Source organism: Centropristis striata, chromosome 12, assembly GCF_030273125.1.
Source record: "Centropristis striata isolate RG_2023a ecotype Rhode Island chromosome 12, C.striata_1.0, whole genome shotgun sequence".
NCBI lineage: Eukaryota > Metazoa > Chordata > Actinopteri > Perciformes > Serranidae > Centropristis > Centropristis striata.
In genome coordinates, this window is record NC_081528.1 from 29,309,200 (window position 1) to 29,331,956 (window position 22,757).

At 41.3% G+C, this 22,757-nt stretch overlaps 5 protein-coding genes across 9 annotated transcripts in view; all 5 read left to right on the forward strand.

The window, feature by feature from the left end:
- Nucleotides 1–22,757, forward strand: part of LOC131981893 (protocadherin gamma-C5-like) — a 338,840-nt gene that overhangs the window by 74,322 nt on the left and 241,761 nt on the right. The gene's annotated exons all lie outside the window — the stretch shown is intronic.
- On the forward strand, nucleotides 673–3,324 carry LOC131982186 (protocadherin beta-15-like). The gene has a single exon (XM_059346780.1). The coding sequence runs from the start codon at nucleotides 895–897 to the stop codon at nucleotides 3,322–3,324; it is 2,430 nt and encodes an 809-aa protein (XP_059202763.1). The 5' UTR covers nucleotides 673–894.
- Nucleotides 5,620–13,267, forward strand: LOC131982187 (uncharacterized). The gene is made up of 3 exons (XM_059346781.1): nucleotides 5,620–8,224; nucleotides 10,577–10,605; nucleotides 10,783–13,267. The coding sequence occupies exons 1-3, from the start codon at nucleotides 5,834–5,836 to the stop codon at nucleotides 13,265–13,267; spliced, it is 4,905 nt and encodes a 1,634-aa protein (XP_059202764.1). The 5' UTR covers nucleotides 5,620–5,833.
- LOC131982188 (protocadherin beta-16-like) lies at nucleotides 14,993–17,470 on the forward strand. Its single transcript, XM_059346783.1, has one exon. It carries the CDS (start codon nucleotides 15,047–15,049, stop codon nucleotides 17,468–17,470), a length of 2,424 nt encoding a protein of 807 aa, XP_059202766.1. The 5' UTR covers nucleotides 14,993–15,046.
- On the forward strand, nucleotides 19,267–21,851 carry LOC131982189 (protocadherin beta-15-like). Its single transcript, XM_059346784.1, has one exon. The coding sequence runs from the start codon at nucleotides 19,392–19,394 to the stop codon at nucleotides 21,849–21,851; it is 2,460 nt and encodes an 819-aa protein (XP_059202767.1). The 5' UTR covers nucleotides 19,267–19,391.

Sequence of the window (22,757 nt, forward strand, 5' to 3'; positions counted from 1 at the left end):
ATAACGTCTGCTTAATACATATGAAATGATAACCTGACCTTAACTAATGCTCAGAAACTAAATAAACAAACAAACAAACAAACATAAAAACAACAAATGAAGTGATGTCATTATATTAAAGGTAATTTACAATCTCCTACTCGTGGCTTTCGCATTGCTTGTGTCAGCTGCCTCGATAAGCCAAACACAAACTTTTATTGAAAGCATTTTGTTGCGTAAAACATAATCTAGAGGAGAGACAGACAAGAGCGAGTCCGAGAGATTGATTTACCAGTGAGCGATTCTGTACCGTATTTAAATGTAGAATAAAAGCTACAAGATCAGCATTACAGACGGTGCAATTTGTTTATTGTACAAAAGTACAACATACACATTATCTGCAGCATGTAACTTGGAACAGTACAGAGCCGGTCTGTGGTCAGACGTTGTTTTACAAACTTGTGGGGAAGATTGTTTTACTGTTATCACTATGAAATGCTTGAAGAGGATCAGTCTATGAGGGTTTAGGGGTTTTGCTTGTTATGTCTTCTGACACGAAGTACTAACATCTCACTTCTTCCCTTCGAGAAAAAATAATTCATACTTCGTTATGACAGCGTTTGATAACTCATTCAATTGTTTTTTTTAATTTAAACATTAATGCTCAGAGAACTGATGATGGATATCAAATGAAATTGCTATATTCCATTTGTACTCACGGTGTCACTATAGACCAGCTAAGGAGTAAAAAGCTCATCCTGACTTCCACACCACCCATTATTGGGATCGACCTTCCCTGTGTTCTCTACAGCCTTTGACAAAGACGATACATGCTGGTAGGGCACATATTTTGGTCGAATAGCGTTTGTAAGGATTGAAACGGATGTGTTTTCATTTCTATATTACTCTCTGAGGATGATGAACGGAAGGAGTGAGCTTCAAAGCTACGGCTTTGTGATTTTCTTTGTTTTGGTGCATTACGCACACGGAGACCTGAGCTATTCTGTACAAGAGGAGCTCAAACGCGGATCTGTTATTGGAAATATCGCCAAAGATCTCGGGCTGGAGGTGGGCAGACTGTCTGCTCGCAAAGCTCGTGTTGACATGGAGGGAAACGACAAACAATATTGTGGGATTAATCTTCGGAGCGGAGATTTGATCGTTGCGGAGAGAATAGACCGAGAGGAGCATTGTGGAGAAAAGCCTTCGTGTGTTCTTAAATTCGACTTGTTGTTAGAAAACCCATTGGAGTTACACAGGCTGTCCCTGCAGGTGCAGGACATCAACGATAATGCACCAATTTTCCCGAAGGATATAATAAAGCTTGAAATCACAGAGTCAGCTGATAAAGGAGCTAGGTATCGCATCAATGCAGCACAAGACGCAGACATAGGCAAGAACTCAGTTGAAAGCTACGTTTTGCAACAAAACCCTCACTTTGTGTTCAGTATTCAGACGACAAGTGCAGGGAGAAAATATGGTGAGCTGGTTCTAGATAAAGAGTTAGACCGAGAGGAGCAGCAGGAAATGAAATTATTGCTCACAGCTGTGGATGGAGGCTCTCCTCAGAGATCCGGGACTGTAGTCATACACGTCATTGTACTTGATGCTAATGATAACGCCCCAGTTTTTACTGAGGCCGTTTATACAGCCACGTTACCGGAAAACTCACCCATGAAAACCCCAGTTATTGCTGTAAGTGCATCAGATGCAGATGAAGGTGTAAACGGAGAGGTTTCATATGAATTTAGTCGACTCTCTGATAAATCACAGAAGCTTTTTTCACTTGATGAGAAAACTGGAGAAATCACTGTGACGGGTGACATAGATTATGAAGAGGGATCAAAGTATGAAGTATTTGTTGAGGCTAAAGATGGTTATGGCCTCTCCTCAGAAGCAAAAGTAATTATTGACATCACTGATGTAAATGACAACGCCCCTCTTATATATGTAAAATCTCTGACCAATCTCATACCTGAGAACGTGTCACCTGGTACAGAGGTGGGCATCATTAACGTGCAGGACAGAGACTCTGAGACGAACAAACAGGTCCGCTGCTCCATTCAGCAAGGTGTCCCTTTTAAGTTGGTTCCTTCTATTAAAAACTATTATTCTCTGGTGACCACAGGACAACTGGACCGTGAACTAGTGTCTGATTACAACATTACAATCACTGCCACTGACGAGGGCTCTCCACCTCTGTCCTCCTCTAAAACTGTTCAGTTATCTGTAGCAGACATCAACGACAACCCACCTGTGTTTGAGGAACAGTCGTACAGCGCATATGTGAGTGAAAATAACAAACCTGGCTCCACTTTATGTTCCGTTAGTGCTCGAGACCCCGACTGGAGACAAAACGGTACAGTGATTTATTCTCTGTTACCCGGTGAGGTGAACGGTGCCCCGGTGTCCTCCTATCTGTCTGTTAACGGAGACACGGGGGTGATCCACGCTGTGAGGTCGTTTGATTATGAACAGTTGAGGAGTTTTAAAGTCCAGGTGATGGCCAGAGACAACGGTTCTCCTCCTCTCAGCAGCAACGTGAGCGTCAGTGTGTTCATATCGGATGTGAATGACAACTCTCCTCAGATACTGTACCCCGCCCCGGAGGGCAACTCCTTCATGACCGAGCTGGTCCCCAAAGCTGCACACGGAGGCTCTCTGGTGTCCAAAGTGATCGCGGTGGACGCGGACTCCGGACAGAACGCCTGGCTGTCCTATCATATAGTGAAGTCCACTGATCCGGGACTTTTCACTATTGGTCTCCACAGCGGAGAGATCAGGACCCAGCGGGACATTTCTGAGTCTGACAGCATGAAACAAAACCTGATTGTGTCAGTGAAAGATAACGGACAGCCCTCTCTCTCTGCCACCTGTTCCATGTATTTACTGATTTCTGATAACTTGGCTGAGGTGCCAGAACTGAAGGACATTTCTTATGATGAGAAGAATTCCAAACTGACCTCTTATCTGATCATCGCTCTGGTGTCTGTGTCCACCTTTTTCCTGACCTTCATCATCATCATCCTGGGTGTGAGGTTCTGTCGCAGGAGAAAGCCCAGACTGTTGTTTGATGGAGCAGTAGCCATCCCCAGCGCTTATCTCCCTCCTAACTACGCAGATGTTGACGGAACAGGAACTTTACGCAGCACTTACAATTATGACGCGTACCTGACAACAGGTTCAAGAACCAGTGACTTTAAGTTCGTGACATCATACAATGACAACACGCTGCCTGCTGACCAGACTCTGAGGAAAAGTCCTTCCGACTTTGCCGAAGTGTTTGGAGATTGTGATTCTTCACCTGAGGTAGGGAGACATGTCGTCGTATTCGAGTTATGTTAAGCGTACTGAAGAAGCCATTCTGCAGCGTTGCTGGTTTGCTTCCTTTAGTCACATTGGTCATTCCTATAGTTCAAATAAACATTTTCATGGTTTTCTTAAAAGTGCTTGAAGATGCCTAGCATTGTAGATGTAATATTTTGGTCATCTTCCTTTGTTGGTATATGCTCATTTTAAAATTAACGCTTATCCTCTTGCTTGATTGTTCTCTCTGCTCTAAAGGAAACCTTTTAATTCTCCCCCTCTTGTACTCTGTCCATGGTGCTGAAGTCCGTTTTGTACTCTGGTGCATTCGTAGGGCTGATATCCCTCCCTCCTCCTGTATAATTTCCTCCCTTCTGAGGTTTATCACACTTAATGTGCCTTGATATAGCATTTTCCACGTTGTTGTTGTTTTATACACATATGGTGTCAGTTTTATTTTTAATGACATTGGGACATCGCATCAGAGCCCTTCCAACTTAACTAATCAGCCTCTTTGAATTGTCTGCTTCAGTCTTGCTTGCTTTTTCCGTGGTGTTCTTGAGCTATCTGTGCTTTCCCAAAATTGCGCTCTCATTTAAAATAATATGGCACTTCTTTTGCATCATTTAGTATTTTATGTATTATTTTCATTGATGCGCATCGTTCTGTTTGTTACTCACGAGGATGAGGTGATTTGAAATAATTGTTATTCTCTTTTAATCAGTGTCTCTTGACTATTTGTTGCCCATTTTCTCATATACAAATTACATTCTTCTTGCCAGTGATACTTTACTCAACAATTATTGTACACCAGGCATGAAGAGAATGTTTGTCTTTAGATTGAAATGTGGAACTTTTTGAAAAAGCATCTTGCAGAGAGTTAATTTTTTCCGCCAAACTGAGATAGTATCTGATATGATTAATTTTACTGTTTCAAGTTAATAAATGCAATGGCAGCCTTGTTTTCTTGGGATTTGTAATAGCTGTTGGTCAGCCTTTCTGAAATTGTGTCAGAAGTTGAGAGCAAACTCATCTGAGATTAGCTTCATGACTTAAGCTCTTTCTGAAAAAAGTTGTCTTCTCTTTCTGATGTTGGATACAACTACACAGTATATATTTTTTTGTTTCTCACTGGGGTAGATTCAAGCATTCATACAAAGACTTTCTTTTGGAGATATAAATATATGTTGTGGTGGGATTGTGCATATCATATAATCAATCTTTGACCTAGTTAGCTGAGGAAGTCCAAGTTTGTTCAAAATCTACCAGCTCTGTCTAAACAGAGCTTTGTCTATGGCCAACCAAGGCTATTTCTACATGTTTACAATATGTTGTCTAAACATGGCACCAGATGCTTATCTCTTTCTGAAAATATGCTTTTGCATTAAATACAATGCCAGAACGAAAGATCTCCAGCACTGACTTTGACATCACAGATGGTGTGTGATGGAATGGTTACTGCCACTTGAACAAGTTAAGTCAAGCATCTGCAAAATTCCACCACATCTGTCAGTTTTTTTGTGTCCTCTCGGTTTTCAAAATTCTTGAAGGAGAATCGTTCTCCCAATAGATATGTGTGTCACTGCTATGTAGTAAACTAGTATAAAACTGTTAGAATTTGGGTTGAAAGAACACAATGCTTCAAAATCCAGCCTATGCCTTCAAATTGTGGTTCACTATGTTTATTTTTAGTAATTTGGATGCTTTTATCATTTTTTAAACATACTTTCAATCTGAAAAATACAATAGAGTGAGTGTTTTATAGGATATGAGTGCAAAAGCTATACAAAAATATATTTAATATTTCTTTCCTCTATTTTACCTGCTCCCATCTTAGCGCATTGTGGTAGAAATGAGAAGGAAGGGCAGCAAGAGATGGATATATTTGGCCAGGTTTTTATCAATGAGGCAGGGACATAACATTTTTGCAACTTCAGCGTACCTTTTAAGGCAACGTAGAGGTTTTAGATAGAAATAAATATCGACAGTAATTGGAAGTTAATGTCTTCCTCCTCATTTGTGTAGTTTCAAAATGCTGACTTATCAAAAATGACTTGAGCATATGTGGCTGTTTCAGAGACATAGTTGGAATACATTGATTTTGATTCTCACTTTATTTTAATTTTATTTTTGTTGTTTTATTTTTACATTACAAAGGAACAAATCAGTCCTGTGTCAAGCTGAGGTAGTCCTAAAATGGTAAATCTGTGATTGTGATGATTATTACTGTTATTGCTATTGTTATAATTTACACTCTTCTCTGAACTAGTCTATAGTTGTGCACATCAGAAATCTTACATCGCCTTGTTATACCCAGATACATACTCATGGTGTCAGTGTGTACCAGTAAACGAGAGGGCTCTGTCATCCTCCACCCTTCTGTCTCAACGAATTTAAAGCGAGATTCTGCTGTTGTACCACAGTTGACAAAAACGCTCCGTAGTATGACTACAGAGTGAATATTTTGTATATTGGAGGAATTCACGGATGTAATATATTTTAACATCGCCTACTTGGTACCAGGAGTGGTCTCTCTCTCGCAGTAACGATGGGATATAGCAGATTTTCGCTACACTGCGGCCTGGCTTTTGTTTTGCTTGCCCTCCACCCCGTTTATGGAGACGTGAGCTACTCTATCCCGGAGGAGATGAAACGTGGATCTATAATTGGAAATATCGCTAAGGATCTAGGACTGGATTTGGGGAGACTGTCCGCTCGCAAGGCCCGTGTCGATACTGAAGATAACAACGTCCAGTACTGCGGTGTAAACCTCAACACCGGAGACTTGATCGTACAAGAAAGGATTGACAGAGAGGGGCTTTGTGCGAAAAAAGCATCGTGTGTCCTGAAACAGGAGCTAGTACTGGAAAATCCATTAGAGCTGCACCGTATAAGTATCCGCGTTCAAGATATTAATGATAATTCACCTCAATTTAAAGAGGAGTCACTTAGAATTGAAATCCATGAATCGGCAGACAAGGGTGCGCATTTTCTCTTGGATGAGGCACATGATGGAGACATCGGAGAAAATGCTGTTCAAGGCTACTCACTTCAGCAGAATGATCATTTCAAATTAAATGTAAACACGAAAGATGGCGGACGAAAATTTTGCGAATTAGTCTTAGACAAAGAATTAGACAGAGAGGACAAAAAAGAGATAATGTTGTTGCTTACCGCATTCGATGGAGGCTCTCCTCAGAGATCAGGGACTGTAGTCATACACGTCACTGTGCTGGATGCTAATGATAATGTTCCAGTGTTCAGCCAGACCGTCTATAAAGCAAGTCTGGCAGAAAACTCTCCTCTGGATACATTGGTGATCACAGTGAGTGCTACTGATGCAGACGAGGGAATGTATGGTGAAGTTACTTATGGTTTTAGTCATGTTTCAAGTGAAAATAGTAATGAGTTTTCTTTAAACCCTAAATCCGGAGAGGTGAGAGTAGCTGGAGCTATTGATCATGAAAAAGCTTCATTATATGAAATGCAGATCAGTGCTAAAGATGGTCTTGGTTTGGCATCATATGCAAATTTAATAATCGAAATTACAGATATCAATGATAATGCGCCAGTCATCAACTTAAAATCACTTTCTACTCCCATACCTGAGAACGTGTCACCTGGTACAGAGGTGGGCATCATTAACGTGCAGGACAGAGACTCTGAGACTAACAGACAGGTCCGCTGCTCCATTCAGCAAGGTGTCCCTTTTAAGTTGGTTCCTTCTATTAAAAACTATTATTCTCTGGTGACCACAGGACAACTGGACCGTGAACTAGTGTCTGATTACAACATTACAATCACTGCCACTGACGAGGGCTCTCCACCTCTGTCCTCCTCTAAAACTGTTCAGTTATCTGTAGCAGACATCAACGACAACCCACCTGTGTTTGAGGAACAGTCGTACAGCGCATATGTGAGTGAAAATAACAAACCTGGCTCCACTTTATGTTCCGTTAGTGCTCGAGACCCCGACTGGAGACAAAACGGTACAGTGATTTATTCTCTGTTACCCGGTGAGGTGAACGGTGCCCCGGTGTCCTCCTATCTGTCTGTTAACGGAGACACGGGGGTGATCCACGCTGTGAGGTCGTTTGATTATGAACAGTTGAGGAGTTTTAAAGTCCAGGTGATGGCCAGAGACAACGGTTCTCCTCCGCTCAGCAGCAACGTGAGCGTCAGTGTGTTCATATCGGATGTGAATGACAACTCTCCTCAGATACTGTACCCCGCCCCGGAGGGCAACTCCTTCATGACCGAGCTGGTCCCCAAAGCTGCACACGGAGGCTCTCTGGTGTCCAAAGTGATCGCGGTGGACGCGGACTCCGGACAGAACGCCTGGCTGTCCTATCATATAGTGAAGTCCACTGATCCGGGACTTTTCACTATTGGTCTCCACAGCGGAGAGATCAGGACCCAGCGGGACATTTCTGAGTCTGACAGCATGAAACAGAACCTGATTGTGTCAGTGAAAGATAACGGACAGCCCTCTCTCTCTGCCACCTGTTCCATGTATTTACTGATTTCTGATAACTTGGCTGAGGTGCCAGAACTGAAGGACATTTCTTATGATGAGAAGAATTCCAAACTGACCTCTTATCTGATCATCGCGCTGGTGTCTGTGTCCACCTTCTTCCTGACCTTCATCATCATCATCCTGGGTGTGAGGTTCTGTCGCAGGAGAAAGCCCAGACTGTTGTTTGATGGAGCAGTAGCCATCCCCAGCGCTTATCTCCCTCCTAACTACGCAGATGTTGACGGCACAGGAACTTTACGCAGCACTTACAATTATGACGCGTACCTGACAACAGGTTCAGGAACCAGTGACTTTAAGTTCGTGACATCATACAATGACAACACACTGCCTGCTGACCAGACTCTGAGGAAAAGTCCTTCTGACTTTGCTGATGCCTTTGGAGACTGCGATGATTCCCCTGAGGTAGGGAGACATGTCGTCTTATTCGAGTTATATTCAACGTCCTGAAGAAGCCATTCTGCAGCGTTGCTGGTTTGCTACCTTTAGTCACATTGGTCATTCCTATAGTTGCGATCAAATAGACATTTTCGTGGTATTCTTAAAAGTGCTTGAAGATGCCTATCATTGTAGATGTACTATTTTGGTCATTTTCCTTTGTTGATATTTGCTCATGTTGAAATTAACGCGCATCCTCTTGCTTGATTGTTCTCTTTGCTCTAAAGGAAACCTTTTCATTTCTCCCCCTCTTGTACTCTGTCCATGGTGCTGAAGTCCGTTTTGTACTATGGTGCATTCGTAGGGCTGATGTACCTCCCTCCTCCTGTATAATTTCCTCCCTTCTGAGGTTTATCACACTAAATGTGCCTTGATATAGCATTTTCCACGTTGTTGTTGTTTTATACAAATATGGTGTCAGTTTTATCATGTACAATTGTATGCTCTGCAGACGATACGATGGATTTGACTACTTTTAATGTCATTGGGACATCGTATTAGAGCCCTTCCAACATAAATAATCAGCCTCTTTGAATTGTTTGCTTCAGTCTTGCTTGCTGTATCCGTGGTGCTATTGAGCTATCTGTGCTTTCCTAAAATTGTGTCCTCATTTAAAATAATATGGCACTTCTTTTGCGTCATTTAGTATTTTATGTATTATTTCCATTGATGCGCATCGTTCTGTTTGTTAGTCATGAGGAGACGTGATTTGAAATAATTGTTATTCTCTTTTAATCAGTGTCTCTTGACTATTTGTTGCCCATTTTCTTATAAACAAATTACATTCTTCTTGCCAGTGATACTTTACTCAACAATTGTTGTACACCAGGCATGAAGAGAGTGTTTATCTTTAGATTGAAATGTGGAACTTTTTGAAAAAGCATCTTGCAGAAAGTTGATTTTTTTCCGCCAAACTGAGATAGTATCTTATATGATTCAGTTTACTGTTTCAAGTTAATAAATGCAATGGCAGCCTTGTTTTCTTGGGATTTTTAATAGCTGTTGGTCAGCCTTTCTGAAATTGTGTCAGAAGTTGAGAGCAAAATCATCTGAGAATAGCTTCATGACTTAAGCTCTTTCTGAAAAAAAGTTGTCTTCTCTTTCTGATGTTGGATACAACTACACAATATATTTTTTTGTTTCTCACTGGGGTAGATTCAAGCATTCATACAAAGACTTTCTTTTGGAGATATAAATATATGTTGTGGTGGGATTGTGCATATCATATAATCAATCTTTGACCTAGTTAGCTGAGGAAGTCCAAGTTTGTTCAAAATCTACCAGCTCTGTCTAAACAGAGCTTTGTCTATGGCCAACCAAGGCTATTTCTACATGTTTTTAATGTTTTGTCTAAACATCGCACCAGATGCGTATCTCTGTCTGAAAATATGCTTTTGCATTAAATACAAGGCCAGAACGAAAGATCTCCAGCACTGACTTTGACATCACAGACTGTGTGTGATGGAATGGTTACTGCCACTTGAACAAGTTAAGTCAAGCATCTACAAAATTCCACCACATCTGTCAGTTTTTTTTGTCCTCTAGGTTTTCATAATTCTTGAAGGAGAATCTTTCTCCCAATAGACATGTGTGTCACTGCTGTGTAGTAACATAGTATAAAACTGTCAGATTTTGGGTTAAAAGAACACAATGCTTCAAAATCCAGCCAATGGCTTCAAATTGTGGTTCACTAGGTTTATTTTTAGTAATTTGGATGCTTTTATCATTTTTCAAACACACTTTCAATCTGAAAAATACAATAGAGTGAGTGTTTTATAGGATGTGACTGCAAAAGCTATAGAAAAATATATTTAATATTTCTTTCCTCTATTTTACCTGCTCCCATCTTAGCGCATTGTGGTAGAAATGAGAAGGAAGGGCAGCAAGAGATGGATATATATGGCCAGGTTTTTATCAATGAGGGGGGACATAACATTTTTGGAACATCAGCGTACCTTTTAAGGCAGCGTAGAGGTTTTAGATAGAAATAAATATCGACAGTAATTGGAAGTTAATGTCTTCCTCCTCATTTGTAGTGTCAAAATGTTGACTTATCAAAAAAGACTTGAGCATATGTGGCTGTTTCAGAGACATAGTTGGAATACATTGATTTTGATTCTCATTTTCTTTTCTTTTCTTTTTGTTGTTTTATTTTTACATTACAAAGGAACAAATCTGTCCTGTCATGGAGTACTAAAATGGTAAAGCTGTTATTGTGATGATTATTACTGTTATTGTTGTTGTTTTTATTTACACTCTTCTCAGAACTAATGTATAGTTAAGCACATCAGAAATCTTACATCGCCTTGTTATACCCAGATACATACTCATGGTGTCAGTGTGTACCAGTAAACGAGAGGGCTCTGTCATCCTCCACCCTTCTGTCTCAACGAATTTAAAGCGAGATTCTGCTGTTGTACCACAGTTGACAAAAACGCTCCGTCGTATGACTACAGAGTGAATATTTTGTATATTGGAGGAATTCACGGATGTGATATATTTTGACATAGATTACTTGGTACCAGGAGTGGTCTCTCTCTCGCAGTAACGATGGGATATAGCAGATTTTCGCTACACTGCGGCCTTGCTTTTATTTTTCTTGTCCTCCACCCCGTTTATGGAGACGTGAGCTACTCTATCCCGGAGGAGATGAAACGTGGATCTATAATTGGAAATATCGCTAAGGATCTGGGACTGGATTTGGGGAGACTGTCCGCTCGCAAGGCCCGCATCGATACTGAGGATAACAGTTTTAAGTATTGCGGTGTAAACCTCAACACCGGAGACTTGATCGTACAGGAAAGGATTGACAGAGAGGGGCTTTGTGCGAAAAAAGCATCGTGTGTCCTGAAACAGGAACTCGTACTAGAAAATCCATTAGAACTGCACCGTATTAGTATCCGCGTTCAAGATATTAATGATAATTCACCGCAATTTAAAGAGGAGTCACTGAAATTTGAAATTCAGGAATCGGCAGTGAAGGGTGCAGCTTTTCTCTTGGATGAGGCACATGATGGAGACATCGGAGAAAATGCTGTTCAGGGCTACTCACTTCAGCAGAATGATCATTTCAAATTAAATGTGAAGACAAAGGGCGGTGGACGAAAATATGGTGAATTAGTCTTAGACAAAGAATTAGACAGAGAGGACAAAAAGGAGATAATGTTGTTGCTTACCGCATTCGATGGAGGCTCTCCTCAGAGATCAGGTACTGTAGTCATACACGTCACTGTGCTGGATGCTAATGATAATGTTCCAGTGTTTAGCCAGACCGTTTATAGAGCAAATCTGCCTGAAAACTCTCCTCTGGATACTGTTGTACTGGTAGTGAGTGCTACTGATGCAGATGAGGGAGTCAATGGGGAAGTAACTTATGGATTTGATCATGTTTCAGATGAAAACCAGGTTTTCTCTCTGAATCCTAAAACAGGAGAAGTTAAGGTGGCTGGATCTATTGATTATGAAAGAGAAACATCATATGAGATGCAAATCAGCGCTAAAGATGCTCCAGGGTTGGCGTCATATGCGACGTTGATAATTGAAATTACGGATATAAATGACAACACACCAGTTATAAACCTGAAATCAGTGACTACTCCCATACCTGAGAACGTGTCACCTGGTACAGAGGTGGGCATCATTAACGTGCAGGACAGAGACTCTGAGACTAACAGACAGGTCCGCTGCTCCATTCAGCAAGGTGTCCCTTTTAAGTTGGTCCCTTCTATTAAAAACTATTATTCTCTGGTGACCACAGGACAACTGGACCGTGAACTAGTGTCTGATTACAACATTACAATCACTGCCACTGACGAGGGCTCTCCACCTCTGTCCTCCTCTAAAACTGTTCAGTTATCTGTAGCAGACATCAACGACAACCCACCTGTGTTTGAGGAACAGTCGTACAGCGCATATGTGAGTGAAAATAACAAACCTGGCTCCACTTTATGTTCCGTTAGTGCTCGAGACCCCGACTGGAGACAAAACGGAACAGTGATTTATTCTCTGTTACCCGGTGAGGTGAACGGTGCCCCGGTGTCCTCCTATCTGTCTGTTAACGGAGACACGGGGGTGATCCACGCTGTGAGGTCGTTTGATTATGAACAGTTGAGGAGTTTTAAAGTCCAGGTGATGGCCAGAGACAACGGTTCTCCTCCGCTCAGCAGCAACGTGAGCGTCAGTGTGTTCATATCGGATGTGAATGACAACTCTCCTCAGATACTGTACCCCGCCCCGGAGGGCAACTCCTTCATGACCGAGCTGGTCCCCAAAGCTGCACACGGAGGCTCTCTGGTGTCCAAAGTGATCGCGGTGGACGCAGACTCCGGACAGAACGCCTGGCTGTCCTATCATATAGTGAAGTCCACTGATCCGGGACTTTTCACTATTGGTCTCCACAGCGGAGAGATCAGGACCCAGCGGGACATTTCTGAGTCTGACAGCATGAAACAGAACCTGATTGTGTCAGTGAAAGATAACGGACAGCCCTCTCTCTCTGCCACCTGTTCCATGTATTTACTGATTTCTGATAACTTGGCTGAGGTGCCAGAACTGAAGGACATTTCTTATGATGAGAAGAATTCCAAACTGACCTCTTATCTGATCATCGCGCTGGTGTCTGTGTCCACCTTTTTCCTGACCTTCATCATCATCATCCTGGGTGTGAGGTTCTGTCGCAAGAGAAAGCCCAGACTGTTGTTTGATGGAGCAGTAGCCATCCCCAGCGCTTATCTCCCTCCTAACTACGCAGATGTTGACGGAACAGGAACTTTACGCAGCACTTACAATTATGACGCGTACCTGACAACAGGTTCAAGAACCAGTGACTTTAAGTTCGTGACGTCATACAATGACAACACACTGCCTGCTGACCAGACTCTGAGGAAAAGCCCTTCTGACTTTGCTGATGTGTTTGGTGACTGTGATGGTTCTCCTGAGGTAGGGACACATTTAATCTTGCTAGACTCGCATCAACCAAGATACGCAAACCAAAGACGAACAGCTGTTTAAATAACTTGTAGAGAGTTTTTCTTAAAACAGCCTTTCATGCACACCTCTTCCCCCACAACAACAGAAAAACATTGTCACACTACAGCACACAACACACTAGGTTGTTTTCTTATGCTCCAGTGAGGAAAACCTTTTTATTTACTTTCTTTTTCTCTGTCCACGGTGCTGAAATTCGTTTGCTTTTCTGATGTGTTGTCAGATTGCCCCTGTATTTCACGGTGTTTCCTTTTCTCGCCTTTGCTGAACTGTATTTTATTACATTTGTTTTTTTTGTTGTTACTCTGTTTTCCTTTCATAAACTTTGCTAATAGATTTTTCATGCTTTGATGCGTTTCTGTGCATATGTTGTTGCTGTATTCTGGAGCAGGTGGAAGTTCTGGATTTATAGTCTTTGAAAGCTCATCACTATTAACGGAAAACGGGATGCGTTATTCGAGCAGGATTCAATTGTAAATGGAGCATGTGTGTTTTTTCAGTTTTGCAAGTGTAAATTTCACTTTCTTATATTAGTCCTCTGTATGTGAAACGATTGATATGTGCAATCGAGTAAAATCTGTCATCCCTCGATTTAATTTGATAGACTGCCTTTCACATAAAGTATATGCCGGCGTAAGCTACTTAAGTATTTTTACCAATGCAATTCCGAAATAATTAACTTGTTTCGTCTATCGATACCTTATAGTGTTTTCCAGTAGTAACAAGTACAGTCTACAATATAAAGTTAATGCAAATGAAAACTCTCCGAATGCAAGGCATACTAGTCACGTTTTCAAAGAGCAGTTCACATAAATAGTAGTTATTCCAAAAGTTTGACAGTCTTGCAGTTAATGCATTTCTATTGGTTTCAACTAATTAAGTATTTGCCCTTTTGCCTTTGTAACGACTGCTGATAATTGTCTACCTGTTTCAGACTTCAGCAAACTTCAAAGTTAAATATTATGTCATTGAGCGATTCCACACATCGTGTTTTCCACTATATTTAAAACATTAGTCAGATGTTGCTGATGTTTAAGAGTTGGGGAATATTTCTGTTACATTTCACTGGAGGATGAAGCTGTGAGATCTTTCCTGAGTTGTTAAAATTAGTACTTGATCCTATCGTAACTCAGTATTTTGGGAATGTCACGAAAGTAGACAAATATAAATCATATCACCTCCTTTTCACCAATGAGGGACATAAAATCTTCAACGTCACATTATGCAGTTTTGAGATAAAAGAAAAGAGGAGGTGAAATAAATGTGAACTGAAAGTTGTCCCCGTCTGTCTTCAGACATAGTATGATTTCTGGGTTTTTTATGATTATTTTGAAGCGCGTTCTCTTCCCGACATACATATACCAAAATGTGACGTTTGTGTTGCTTTTATACATGAAAATCAGCCCGAATGTATTTTATTTAATCTCAGTTCTCATCATAACATAAGCCTTTAAAAGAAGAGCAAAGTTTTTGTCTTTTGTTTCCTGCTGATATATAAGGGGCACCACTGTGGATCTTTTGAACGGTTCAAAAGAAAAATATGTTGTGCTGTCATAGCTAAACTTACACTCATGGTGTCAGTGTGTACCAGTAAACGAGAAGGCCATTCTTCTATTCTCCACCCTTCTGTCTCATTGAATTTAAAGCCTGACTCTGCTGTTGTACGGTAGTTGACAAAAACGCGCTGTGAAGGGCTGCAATGTGACCTTTATTGTTAATTGGAAGATATTACGAATAAATCCTTAATATATTTTTGATCTACTTCATACTTTTTTTGGGTGTACGTGGTTTCTCGCAGGAGCAATGTGTCACAGCAGATTTACGCTGCTAGGCCTTGCTTTTGTTTCTCTCGTCCTCCACCCCGTTTATGGAGACGTGAGCTACTCTATCCCGGAGGAGATGAAACGTGGATCTATAATTGGAAATATCGCTAAGGATCTGGGACTGGATTTGGGCAGGCTGTCTGCTCGCAAGGCCCGTATTGATACTGAGGACAACAACGTCCAGTACTGCGGTGTAAACCTCAACACCGGAGACTTGATTGTACAAGAAAGGATTGACAGAGAGGGGCTTTGTGCGAAAAAAGCATCGTGTGTCCTGAAACAGGAGCTCGTACTGGAAAATCCATTAGAACTGCACCGTATTAGTATCCGCGTTCAAGATATTAATGATAATTCACCGCAATTTCAAGAGGAGTCACTTCGAATTGAAATTCATGAATCGGCAGACAAGGGTGCGCATTTTCTCTTGGATGAGGCACATGATGGAGACATCGGAGAAAATGCTGTTCAGGGCTACTCACTTCAGCAAAATGATCATTTCAAATTAAGTGTAAACACGAAAGATGGCGGACGAAAATTTTGCGAATTAGTCTTAGACAAAGAATTAGACAGAGAGGACAAAAAAGAGATAATGTTGTTGCTTACCGCATTCGATGGAGGCTCTCCTCAGAGATCAGGGACTGTAGTCATACACGTCACTGTGCTGGATGCTAATGATAATGTTCCAGTGTTCAGCCAGGCCGTCTATAAAGCAAGTCTGGCAGAAAACTCTCCTCTGGATACATTGGTGATCACAGTGAGTGCAACTGATGCAGATGAGGGAATGTATGGTGAAGTTACTTATGGCTTCAACCGTGTTTCAGGTGAAAAGAGTAAGGTGTTTTCTTTAAACCCTAAATCCGGAGAGGTGAGAGTAGCTGGAGCTATTGATCATGAAAAAGCTTCATTATATGAAATGCAGATCAGTGCTAAAGATGGCCTTGGTTTGGCATCATATGCAACTTTAATAATCGAAATTACAGATATAAATGATAATGCGCCAGTAATCAACTTAAAATCACTTTCTACTCCCATACCTGAGAACGTGTCACCTGGTACAGAGGTGGGCATCATTAACGTGCAGGACAGAGACTCTGAGACTAACAAACAGGTCCGCTGCTCCATTCAGCAAGGTGTCCCTTTTAAGTTGGTTCCTTCTATCAAAAACTATTATTCTCTGGTGACCACAGGACAACTGGACCGTGAACTAGTGTCTGATTACAACATTACGATCACTGCCACTGACGAGGGCTCTCCACCTCTGTCCTCCTCTAAAACTGTTCAGTTATCTGTAGCAGACATCAACGACAACCCACCTGTGTTTGAGGAACAGTCGTACAGCGCATATGTGAGTGAAAATAACAAACCTGGCTCCACTTTATGTTCCGTTAGTGCTCGAGACCCCGACTGGAGACAAAACGGTACAGTGATTTATTCTCTGTTACCCGGTGAGGTGAACGGTGCCCCGGTGTCCTCCTATCTGTCTGTTAACGGAGACACGGGGGTGATCCACGCTGTGAGGTCGTTTGATTATGAACAGTTGAGGAGTTTTAAAGTCCAGGTGATGGCCAGAGACAACGGTTCTCCTCCGCTCAGCGGCAACGTGAGCGTCAGTGTGTTCATATCGGATGTGAATGACAACTCTCCTCAGATACTGTACCCCGCCCCGGAGGGCAACTCCTTCATGACCGAGCTGGTCCCCAAAGCTGCCCACGGAGGCTCTCTGGTGTCCAAAGTGATCGCGGTGGACGCGGACTCCGGACAGAACGCCTGGCTGTCCTATCATATAGTGAAGTCCACTGATCCGGGACTTTTCACTATTGGTCTCCACAGCGGAGAGATCAGGACCCAGCGGGACATTTCTGAGTCTGACAGCATGAAACAGAACCTGATTGTGTCAGTGAAAGATAACGGACAGCCCTCTCTCTCTGCCACCTGTTCCATGTATTTACTGATTTCTGATAACTTGGCTGAGGTGCCAGAACTGAAGGACATTTCTTATGATGAGAAGAATTCCAAACTGACCTCTTATCTGATCATCGCGCTGGTGTCTGTGTCCACCTTTTTCCTGACCTTCATCATCATCATCCTGGGTGTGAGGTTCTGTCGCAGGAGAAAGCCCAGACTGTTGTTTGATGGAGCAGTAGCCATCCCCAGCGCTTATCTCCCTCCTAACTACGCAGATGTTGACGGCACAGGAACTTTACGCAGCACTTACAATTATGACGCGTACCTGACAACAGGTTCAAGAACCAGTGACTTTAAGTTCGTGACATCATACAATGACAACACACTGCCTGCTGACCAGACTCTGAGGAAAAGTCCTTCTGACTTCGCTGATGTATTTGGTGACTGTGATGGTTCTCCTGAGGTAGGGACACATTTCACAACACCCAATTCGTGTTGAACGTCTCCAAAAAGCCATTGTTCTGTCTTTGCTTCGATTTTTGTCAGTTCAATCGTTATTTTCTGTTGGTGATGGTAGTACACTCAAGTGGGTCCAACAAATTGATTAGGAATCACGCGTTTGTTCTAAAGAGTTTAGATTTGAGCTTTTCCTGGATCTAGCCTATTGGGGATCTAATCTCACCTTAAAATTAATTAGCGATGAAATATCAGCCTTTCTACTTCTTCTTCCCGTCTCACACGCCACACACAAGCAGTTATATATATATATATATATATATATATATATATATATATATATATATATATATATATATATATATATATATATACATACACACATATATATAAAATATAATATGTATATATGTATATATATATATATATATATATATATATATATATATATATATTTACACATGCTTAGTTTTGAAATGCCTACTATACCATTACTTTAGAATATTTAAATTGTTTCATATAATTTGTTTTCAAATTCTATTTGTCTCTATCTGGTTGCTTGAATGCTCATTTTTATGTTCATTTGAGGAAAACATTTCGTATCAAGCTCTTCGTGTCTCTGTCCTTGGTGCTGAACCCTGCTTTATTTTGTTGCGCATCTTTAGAGATAGTTTCCACTGCGTTATGTATTGTTAGAATTTCCCTCTTTGCTTATTGTTGTTACAGTAATTTTGCTGTTAGAGAATATTGGCATAAAGGGTTAAGATCTTATTGCTTTGAAGTCTGCATGTGAATATGCTGTTGCTTCTATTTTTAAAATCTTTGCAAGAACTGTTGATCATTGTCAACCTAATTTCAAGTTTTCCAAACTTCAGAATTGAATGTTATCTCATAGAACAATACCACTTGGCGCGTTTTAACAGTATCTAAAAAGTTAGATAATACGTCCCTAGCGGTTTAGTGATGAAAAGTATTTTGTTCAATTTACTAAATTACTAAGTGAAGTCTTTCTTTTTTCAGAGGATGTGAGACACAGAAGATGTCTGAAGATAATTAAAACATCTCTGTTACTTGATCCCATTCTGAGTTGTGGATGTGAGCAAAGTGCAGAAAACAAATATGGACACCATTTCATCAGTTAGGAAAATCAGATATTTCGACATCAGTTCTCATATAGTTTTGAGATGACACAAATCGGTAGCCGACTTAATCTAAATGTCATGTTCATTGTGGGGTTTATCCTTGCACGTACGCCAATAGTAAAAATATCAATTCAATGAAATGTAAGATAACCCTAATTAGTAAAGAACAGCTTTCGGTAACGCTTTATATTAAGGTCCTTGTAAGTCCTTACAAGATGCTTATTAACATTATTGTGTGTTTATAAGCTTATACAAGTGTTAATAATGGCATTACAAACACCCATGACCCACCCATTATGTCTTTGCCATGCCTTTATTAATCTTATTTTGTTTGCTTATTGATATTAAAATATACTTTATTGCTCATCTATTATAAGTTAACTATAAGTTAACTATGCTTTTTGCAACTACCGGATCTAAAGCGAGAACAATGCCTTATTACTTGATAATTAATGGTTATTAAGGACCTTATTATAAAGCGTTACCCATTTTTCTAATGATGTAGAAGTGTTATTAAACGGATCTATCTTTTGAATGCGGAAGGAATAAATACCACAGCGTTGTCATAGCTAAACTTACACTCATGGTGTCAGTGTGTACCAGTAAACGAGAAGGCTCGGTCATTCTTCTATTCTCCACCCTTCTGTCTAGCTGAATTTAAAGCCTGACTCTGCTGTTATACCGTAGTTGAAAAAAAAAAGCGTCGAGTTTGGCGGAATGTGACCGTTTTTGTCAACTGGAAGATATAACGGATACATCTTTGATATATTTTGACATACTTAATATTTTTTTAGTGTGTATGCAATCTTGTTCGCAGTTACAATGTCATACAGCTGGTTTTCGCTGCTTTATGGCCTGGCTTTTGTTTTTCTTGTCCTCCACCCCGTTTATGGAGACGTGAGCTACTCTATCCCGGAGGAGATGAAACGTGGATCTGTAATTGGAAATATCGCTAAGGATCTAGGACTGGATTTGGGGAGACTGTCCGCTCGCAAGGCCCGCATCGATACTGAGGATAACAGTGTTAAGTACTGCGGTGTAAACCTCAACACTGGAGACTTGATCGTACAGGAAAGGATTGACAGAGAGGGGCTTTGTGCGAAAAAAGCATCGTGTGTCCTGAAACAGGAACTCGTACTAGAAAATCCATTAGAGCTGCACCGTATTAGTATCCGCGTTCAAGATATTAATGACAATTCACCTCAATTTAAAGAGGAGTCACTGAAATTTGAAATTCGTGAATCGGCAGACAAGGGTGCAGCTTTTATGCTCGATGAGGCACATGATGGAGACATCGGAGAAAATGCTGTACAGGGCTACTCACTTCAGCAGAATGATCATTTCAAATTAAATGTGAAGACAAAGGGCGGTGGACGAAAATATGGTGAATTAGTCTTAGACAAAGAATTAGACAGAGAGGACAAAAAAGAGATAATGTTGTTACTTACCGCATTCGATGGAGGCTCTCCTCAGAGATCAGGTACTGTAGTCATACACGTCACTGTGCTGGATGCTAATGATAATGTTCCAGTGTTCAGCCAGACCGTCTATAAAGCCAGTCTGCCTGAAAACTCTCCTCTGGATACTGTTGTACTGGTAGTGAGTGCTACTGATGCAGATGAGGGAGTCAATGGGGAAGTAACTTATGGATTTGATCATGTTTCAGATGAAAACCAGGTTTTCTCTCTGAATCCTAAAACAGGAGAAGTTAAGGTGGCTGGATCTATTGATTATGAAAGAGAAACATCATATGAGATGCAGATCAGCGCTAAAGATGCTCCAGGGTTGGCGTCATATGCGACGTTGATAATTGAAATTACGGATATAAATGACAACACACCAGTTATAAACCTGAAATCAGTGACTACTCCCATACCTGAGAACGTGTCACCTGGTACAGAGGTGGGCATCATTAACGTGCAGGACAGAGACTCTGAGACCAACAGACAGGTCCGCTGCTTCATTCAGCAAGGTGTCCCTTTTAAGTTGGTTCCTTCTATTAAAAACTATTATTCTCTGGTGACCACAGGACAACTGGACCGTGAACTAGTGTCTGATTACAACATTACAATCACTGCCACTGACGAGGGCTCTCCACCTCTGTCCTCCTCTAAAACTGTTCAGTTATCTGTAGCAGACATCAACGACAACCCACCTGTGTTTGAGGAACAGTCGTACAGCGCATATGTGAGTGAAAATAACAAACCTGGCTCCACTTTATGTTCCGTTAGTGCTCGAGACCCCGACTGGAGACAAAACGGTACAGTGATTTATTCTCTGTTACCCGGTGAGGTGAACGGTGCCCCGGTGTCCTCCTATCTGTCTGTTAACGGAGACACGGGGGTGATCCACGCTGTGAGGTCGTTTGATTATGAACAGTTGAGGAGTTTTAAAGTCCAGGTGATGGCCAGAGACAACGGTTCTCCTCCGCTCAGCAGCAACGTGAGCGTCAGTGTGTTCATATCGGATGTGAATGACAACTCTCCTCAGATACTGTACCCCGCCCCGGAGGGCAACTCCTTCATGACCGAGCTGGTCCCCAAAGCTGCACACGGAGGCTCTCTGGTGTCCAAAGTGATCGCGGTGGACGCGGACTCCGGACAGAACGCCTGGCTGTCCTATCATATAGTGAAGTCCACTGATCCGGGACTTTTCACTATTGGTCTCCACAGCGGAGAGATCAGGACCCAGCGGGACATTTCTGAGTCTGACAGCATGAAACAGAACCTGATTGTGTCAGTGAAAGATAACGGACAGCCCTCTCTCTCTGCCACCTGTTCCATGTATTTACTGATTTCTGATAACTTGGCTGAGGTGCCAGAACTGAAGGACATTTCTTATGATGAGAAGAATTCCAAACTGACCTCTTATCTGATCATCGCGCTGGTGTCTGTGTCCACCTTTTTCCTGACCTTCATCATCATCATCCTGGGTGTGAGGTTCTGTCGCAGGAGAAAGCCCAGACTGTTGTTTGATGGAGCAGTAGCCATCCCCAGCGCTTATCTCCCTCCTAACTACGCAGATGTTGACGGCACAGGAACTTTACGCAGCACTTACAATTATGACGCGTACCTGACAACAGGTTCAAGAACCAGTGACTTTAAGTTCGTGACATCATACAATGACAACACACTGCCTGCTGACCAGACTCTGAGGAAAAGTCCTTCTGACTTTGCTGATGTGTTTGGTGACTGTGATGGTTCTCCTGAGGTAGGGACACATTTTATCTCGCTAGACTCGCATCAACCAAGATACGCAAACCAAAGACGAACAGCTGTTTAAATAACTTGTAGAGAGTTTTTCTTAAAACAGCCTTTCATGCACACCTCACCCCCCACAACAACAGAAAAACATTGTCAGACTACAGCACACAACACACTAGGTTGTTTTCTTATGCTCCAGTGAGGAAAACTTTTTTAATTACTTTCTTTTTCTCTGTCCACGGTGCTGAAATTCGTTTGCTTTTCTGATGTGTTGTTAGATAGTTTACCCCTTTGTTTCATGGTGTTGCCTTTTCTCGCCTTTGCTGAACTGTATTTTATTACATTTGTTTTTTTAATGTTAATTTGTTTTCCTTTCATAAACTTTGCTTATAGATCTTTCATGCTTTGATGCGTTTATGTGCATATGTTGTTGCTGTATTCTGGAGCAGGTGGAAGTTCTGGATTTATAGTCTTTGAAAGCGCATCACTATTAACGGAAAACGGGATGCGTTATTCGAGCAGTATGAAGAAATTGTAAATGGAGCATGTGTGTTTTTTCAGTTTTGCAAGTGTAAATTTCACTTTCTTATATGAGTCCTCTGTATGTGAAACGATTGATATGTGCAATCGAGTAAAATCTATCATCCCTCGATTTAATTTGACAGACTGTCTTTCACATAAAGTATATGCCGGCGTAAACTACTTAAGTATTTTTACCAATGCAATTCCGAAATAATTAACTTGTTTCGTCTATCGATACCTTATAGTGTTTTCCAGTAGTAACAAGTACAGTCTACAATGTAAAGTTAATGCAAATTAATGCACTCCGATTGCAAGGCATACTAGTCACATTTTCAAAGAGCAGTTCACATAAATAGTAGTTATTCTAAAATTTTGACAGTCTGGCAGTTAATGCATTTCTATTGGTTTCAACTAATTAAGTATTTGCCCTTTTGCATTTGTAACAACTGCTGATAATTGTCTA

Bases quoted from the DNA above. Each gene is read 5' to 3' on its own strand.
- LOC131982187 (XM_059346781.1), top strand. From the start codon at position 5,834: ATGGGATATAGCAGATTTTCGCTACACTGCGGCCTGGCTTTTGTTTTG. The intron at 8,225-10,576 runs GTAGGGAGACAT...TGTTATACCCAG, and splicing joins ACTGCGATGATTCCCCTGAG to ATACATACTCATGGTGTCAG. The intron at 10,606-10,782 runs GTAAACGAGAGG...ACTTGGTACCAG, and splicing joins CATGGTGTCAGTGTGTACCA to GAGTGGTCTCTCTCTCGCAG.
- LOC131982189 (XM_059346784.1), top strand. From the start codon at position 19,392: ATGTCATACAGCTGGTTTTCGCTGCTTTATGGCCTGGCTTTTGTTTTT.
- LOC131982188 (XM_059346783.1), top strand. From the start codon at position 15,047: ATGTGTCACAGCAGATTTACGCTGCTAGGCCTTGCTTTTGTTTCTCTC.
- LOC131982186 (XM_059346780.1), top strand. From the start codon at position 895: ATGATGAACGGAAGGAGTGAGCTTCAAAGCTACGGCTTTGTGATTTTC.